Here is a 6,000-nt window from a genome sequence, read left to right as displayed (position 1 = left end):
AAGAAAAAGGATACTCCCTCCTGTGAAATGGATGAGGGAAAGGGTTATCAAATTGGAGATACATAATGCTCCAGGTAGGGCGAATAATAAAAAGATTGCTCACATTGTGGAAAATGACGGGCACCACCATGGGATGAATGGATCTCAAGGACGCTCACCCTGGGATGAATATGAACAACCTTGCTTCATATTTGCAGAATGCCTAGTATTTGGGGATTTTTTTTTTTAAGTAATAGAAATATTTTATTTTCAGAACATAAACAAATCCTTTAAGCATTCTTAATCTTTACTCGTTCCTTACAACAGAAACCAAAGTTTGCTGAGTTTGACTGGAAAGGGGTAACAAGTGGAAACCAAGCAAGCGTGCTAATTACAAAATCGCAGGTTCCTATCTTTCAGTCTTAACTTAAAAAAAGAAAACGAAAAGAGGGAAGTGTTTTGCAGTCTGCTGATAACTGCAGGGGCAGGGAAAGAATTGTACATGAAAGAATCTGCTTACTAACACTGACACGGTCGCGGGGCGCAAACTGTTAAAAAAAAAATCCAAGGACGCGCATCTCATTCGGTAGAAAAGAGAAACGGGGAGTGTATGGGGAGTGGGGGGGGGGGGGAGCAAAAGGAAGGGGAGCCTACGAGGGAACTAGTGATGAAAAAGTCTCCTCCAACCCTGCTCCTTAATTAAATGCATGGAAAGAGCCGAGGAAAGCACATCTGCTTTCAATCTACATCCCTTTGATGGCATCAAATGTTCTTTTCCCAGATCAGGGGGCTGGAAGCTTGGGGATGTCTACGGCAGCTTGGAGCCCAGACTCCTGACATTTGCACACATGGAGAGGGGGGGGGGGACCCTCACTCAAAATCTCACGCAAGTTTCTCCCGGGAGTCCCGGCTCCTCAGAAGTCTCATTCTCTTTATGTTAGACAGAGGTAATGAAAGGTCTTCCCTGCTGGCCCCTACAGTAATTCACTTCTAATGAAGCGCCTGCGCACGTACAGATTCCTAAAGTTGTGAAACACAGAATTCCATCCTTCATTAATGTCATTGTTAGCTGGAATTATTGGGGAGGCGGGAGTGGAATCAGAGGTGCTTCTATGCCAAATTTTCAAAATCAGCGCTAAAGTGCGATTTTCGGAGCACAGTATCATCATTTCTGATTTCTAAACATGTTTCTAGTTCAAGCTGGAGATCCGTTTTCCTGAGACTGCTAATGCTTTCAGTATGTGTCACAGGAGGGGGAATTCAGGATGGGCTCCCAGTTTAACGCTGCCATTCTGCTTAAGACATTGGGTTTTATTCACTGTCAAAAGTTCTCACTGTGGCCTGAAGCAAAGCTGTTGGAACAGCAGGAAACCTAACCCTAAAATACATGATTGCATTAGAAATGGATTCCCTCCCACCCCCCACCAACACACACAATTTTTCCTGCAGCTCTTATCAAGACATGCAAATGAGAATGTCCAACGGGATCTTAAACAAATCAGGAGGAGTTAATTCTGAAACAAAATAAGGCACATGTTCGGGGGGGGGGGGGGGGGGGGGAGAGAGGAGGGGTGCCTGACTGACAGGGGCTTCGTTTTACATTCATGCAGGATCCTGAGAACTGAATCTACTTCAGGAAATCCAAAAGGACCCCGTGGTCAAAACCAGACGTGGGCAAGAATTTTGGCTTTTGGGTGATGGTGTCAGGGAAGGAGGATGAGAGAGCATGTGATGGAGAAATGGGGGCTCTGTAAAACGTCAGAAACAGCACAAAGGCTTTGCCACGTAATTGCAGCCTCTTATTAAGTCGATCTGCCCTCCCAGGGGTCTTCAAGTTTCATTCCTTCCCTGCAAAGTCTCTCCCCGCATGCCAGTCTTGGGCCTTTTGAAGTGCCAGAGAGCTGCTTTATCCTGGCGAGAGGGCTAAGGCTCTCCAAAAATCAGCCCTTGGACTCTTTAAAGCCTCCTTTCCAGAAGGAGGAGGAGGAGGAGGAAAAAGGGAAAGGATCCTGCCTTCTCCCACTACATCTGCAAGACATCATTCTGTGTGAAACCTTAGAGTCACTCTTGAGAGTCACCAGGAGGGGAAAGTTTTGCTTCAAGTCTGAAGATGTTTTAAAGCTGAACCACGTTTTTCTCCTGTTGCTTCTGGGAAGAAAGTCTGAAGCCAGGTTTGGTGTTGGGGCAGCTTTGAAAGTTCCGGAAAAAAAAAAAAAAAAGAACCGTGATCCTGGTTCTGCACCTCTGGATTAGCTGGATTTCTCAGTCGGGGCAGAGCAGCTCCTGGATTCCAGGACGGACTTTGACTTTTCCCGTCCCTTTCTCTTGCTTTTGGTCTGAAGCCTGAGTTGGGAATCATGACTTCCAGCTATGCCCATGTGATGGACAGACAGGCTGCCATTTCCAGTCGCTTGGACAGTCCGATCACGGCCAGTCTGGACAATTTACAAGCGAAAAAGAACTTCTCGGTCAGTCACCTGCTGGATCTAGAGGAAGCTGGAGAAATGGTAGGACCTCAGGCCGAGGAGCCGGCGGGGGAAGCGGGCAGGAGCCTACTGGAGTCCCCGGGATTAACCAGCGGCAGCGACACCCCTCAACAAGAAAGTAAGTGCGATCGGAGCAGATACGGCGCGCTGCCAGGTTGAACCAGACCAAAGGCGGCTGGGGAGGAAGGGACAACAGGACCAGAGCATGGGAGCCCAGTGCGGGCAGCGGGGGAACATAGGGTGACAGAATCAGAAACCTAGCACCGGGAAACAAGGGGACAGAGGCAAAGGTGGTTGTGGGGTGGAGGGGCAAAAACGGGACTGCAACCGGGAAAGGCAAATATGAGGTCAAGACTCAAGAGCAAGGAATAAGGATGGAAGGTACAGTAAAAGGCATGGGGGAGGGGGTGTAGTCCATGGAAAAAGGACACGGGCCATGTATAGGCCATACTCGGGTCGAGCACGAGAAGGCCTTGCTGTAAGAGGAGAGATGTGACCTGAAGGGCAGGAGGATCACGACCTGGGATGGATGTGCGCAGTATGAGAAAGGGCTTAACTGTGATGGACCCGCCAGAGAAAATTTCCAAACGTGTTATTATAGTCATCAGCTCATGGAGGATAATCAGGAAGGGTGGGCAGGGAGCTGTCATAATTAGATTCTAATTAAGGTGGAAAGGGGGAGGGAGAGAAATGCTTGAGAAGTGAGGGGTAGAGTGGGAAGCTCTGGCCTCCTGCCTGTCTGCTGCAGTTAGGGCGCGCAAGAGCCTCGCGCAGTTTCAAATTGGGGCTGACAACTGGTCAGCAAGCCTCTGAAAATAATCATACTAAATCCTGATCGTGACAATTTATTCTTCCAGCTGTAAGTCAACTAGAGGGGGAAGCCTCTCCTAGAACTTTGTTCTGCTCTTAATACTGAGAAATGTTTTTACATTTTTAAATGTAGGAACCTTTTTTGACTATTTGTGACCATGTCTGGGAAAATGTGACTAGAGTAGAACCAAAATGTTGAGAACGGCCAGATTTTCATGTCATGGGCCCATAAGCAGTCTGAAAAAGTTACGTGTTTGAACTTCTGTAACTTTTTTATTTGTGCACATAAAAGTTTGAAAAATTGTATTACAAATTCACTAAAATCTCATTTATTTGTTTCTGGAGACTTTGGTCACTTGTTCCCAGAGATGGTCACATATAATCAAGCTCAATACATAATCATCCCAAAATAACAGTGTATAGAAACGCCAGCTCTATTCAGAGACATTAAGTACGTTTCTGATAAATTAGCGCTTGTGAAGCATAATAATTCTAGATAAGAAAGTTGCATAACTTGCTTTTTGGGTGGAAAAGTTTTGTTCTGCCCATAGCACAGTACAAGGGACTAGTTCACTTGCATCCCAGGATTTTAGACCATCAGTTTGTAAACGCACAAAATCCTCTCTCTCTTTCTTTCCTTATCACAACTTTATCCTGTTAGGGCACTGGGTTGTTTCTACTCTACTGATCATTTCCCCATGTATCATTTCTGTTCTTGGAAAAGGACAGCCTGATTTTGTTCAGAAAGGGAGAGAAATTGAACACCGAAGTCATGCTACAGCAAGCTCACAGTTTTTCCAAAATGAGAGGTCACAAAGACCCTCAAAATACAAGCAAGTCAAGTACCAGTTGAGTCCAGCCTCTTCCAGCTGCATCTGGCCTTTTTTTCCTTAATGAACCCTTCTGGCAACTATAGCAGCTGACATTAGTGAATAATAATAATAATAATAATAATAATAAAGACAAGCGACATTCTAGAACAAGCCATGTCCGGTTATCCCTGTTGTTGTAGCACCCTTAGGTGCAGTTACACCAAAACTAGCTACATTTCTACAAAATCTGGCAATTTCAGATTTGACAACAACAGATTTATAAAAATTAGTTTTGCTGGGTTCAAGCTACATTTTACAAGATTCCTGGATAATTCCTAAGCTTCTGTGGTAAGCACTACGAATAATAATTATCATCATAATGATAGCCTGTCTTGTAAGAACTAAAAGAAAACACCGAAAATGGAAACGGAGAAACACCATAGGACTCAGATAGGCGAAAAGGGAGCAAACCGATTATCTGATGAATAAAAGTGAAGTGGCCTGAAGAGGAGAGAAGTTGGTGTCCTCTGTGGGATCTGAGGAAGGGAGTGTCCTTCAGAAATGTACCAAGTCAAATAAAAATATATCACTTTCCCAAAGCTGGTGCAAGGGTATTAGGTGCCCAGGTGAACATTCAGTCTTGTACCTCAGGCCCCTTCCAGATTCTGATAAGCTTAACAGTTGTGATTACCTCAACAGAATAAGACTGGACATCATCGTTTTTTAAATATGAAATTTTGTTTCATATATACACTGTGCTTTTAAAAAACAAACTATATAAAGTTTATTTTCTGTATAACTGTGTCAAAACTTGACCAATTTCGATGAAATTTAGTAATCAATGGCAATAAAGTAAACACAGAAAAGAAAGTAAGATGATACCTTTTTTTTGGACTAAATACATTTTATGATTTCGAAGGTAGCCCTTCTTCATCAGATCAGTTTAGATTTCTGATCTGATGAAGAAGGGCTTTCTTCAAATGCTAATCATAAACTGTATTAAGTTAGTCCAATAAAAAAGGTATCATCTTATTTTCTTTTCTCTTTTATTTTCTTTTATTGCTATTGATTACCTTTAAAATTGGACTAACACGGCTACCACATCTCTCTACTCAAGAAGAAAATTAGGATATTATCATCCTGAATAAATCTGTAATAATCCTACACTCATGCCGGCCACCTCGCCTAAATTACATCGCCACCACCTAGTAATTATTGTCATCATATGTGCAGACTCCATTTTGCTTTAAACATTAAAAGTTACCATGGTTTTCCGTCAGGAGGATTTGATCTTATTTAAAAATTTGTATCCAGAGAATGGTTATGGTTGTCATAGACTGGTGCAAGAGTTTCCAGAAAAGAGGTGGAAGAGGGTAAGTGTAGAATATATTTTGAAAAAATTGTGAGAAATGGGCTCAACTGATCACCAGTCAGGAAGTGGCAAGGCCCGACCAGTTCGCACTGAAGAAAACATCGTGACAGTTGAAGAACCAGGTAAATGAACTGATGTCGTGTAGGTGAGGTGGCCAGTGTGAGTGTAGGCCTATTGCAGATTTATTCAGGATGATATATCCTGAATAAATGGTCAAGTTTTGACAGAGTTATACAGAAAACAAGCTTCGTATAGTCTTTTTTTTGAAACACAATGTACACGCACACAAATAGAACAGCAATTTGCAAAGGCCATTTATCTGAGTGAAGAAGCTGTTTAAAAGTTGCCCACCCCCTTGCGATTCTCTGAATTGATGTGACTGTCAACATCTGGTTCGCTTCGACGGCAGCTGCTTTTTGCCTCATTCCAGAATTTACTGTTCTAGGCCATCGCCTAGTGTGCCTCTTAGTTAAGACAGCCCTGTTCTTCGTGGGCGTAATGTTATAACAGGGTGCCTATGTGAAGGGTATAAAATCATGCT

At 43.5% G+C, this 6,000-nt stretch overlaps 1 protein-coding gene across 2 annotated transcripts in view; it reads left to right on the top strand.

Annotated features, from left to right (window-relative positions):
* Positions 1-1,615: 1,615 nt before the first annotated feature.
* Positions 1,616-6,000, top strand: part of PRRX1 (paired related homeobox 1) — a 147,795-nt gene continuing 143,410 nt past the window's right edge. The window contains exon 1 of one of the 2 annotated variants that reach the window (XM_030206915.1): positions 1,616-2,583. In XM_030206915.1, coding sequence (XP_030062775.1) covers positions 2,337-2,583 — 247 coding nt within the window. In that variant the 5' untranslated portion in view covers positions 1,616-2,336. The remainder of the gene's footprint in view (positions 2,584-6,000) is intronic. The other variant, XM_030206913.1, reaches the window with a different exon arrangement.

The sequence above is a fragment of the Microcaecilia unicolor genome, chromosome 6 (genome assembly GCF_901765095.1).
Source record: "Microcaecilia unicolor chromosome 6, aMicUni1.1, whole genome shotgun sequence".
Taxonomy (NCBI): domain Eukaryota; kingdom Metazoa; phylum Chordata; class Amphibia; order Gymnophiona; family Siphonopidae; genus Microcaecilia; species Microcaecilia unicolor.
This window is presented reverse-complemented; position numbering and strand designations above follow the sequence as displayed.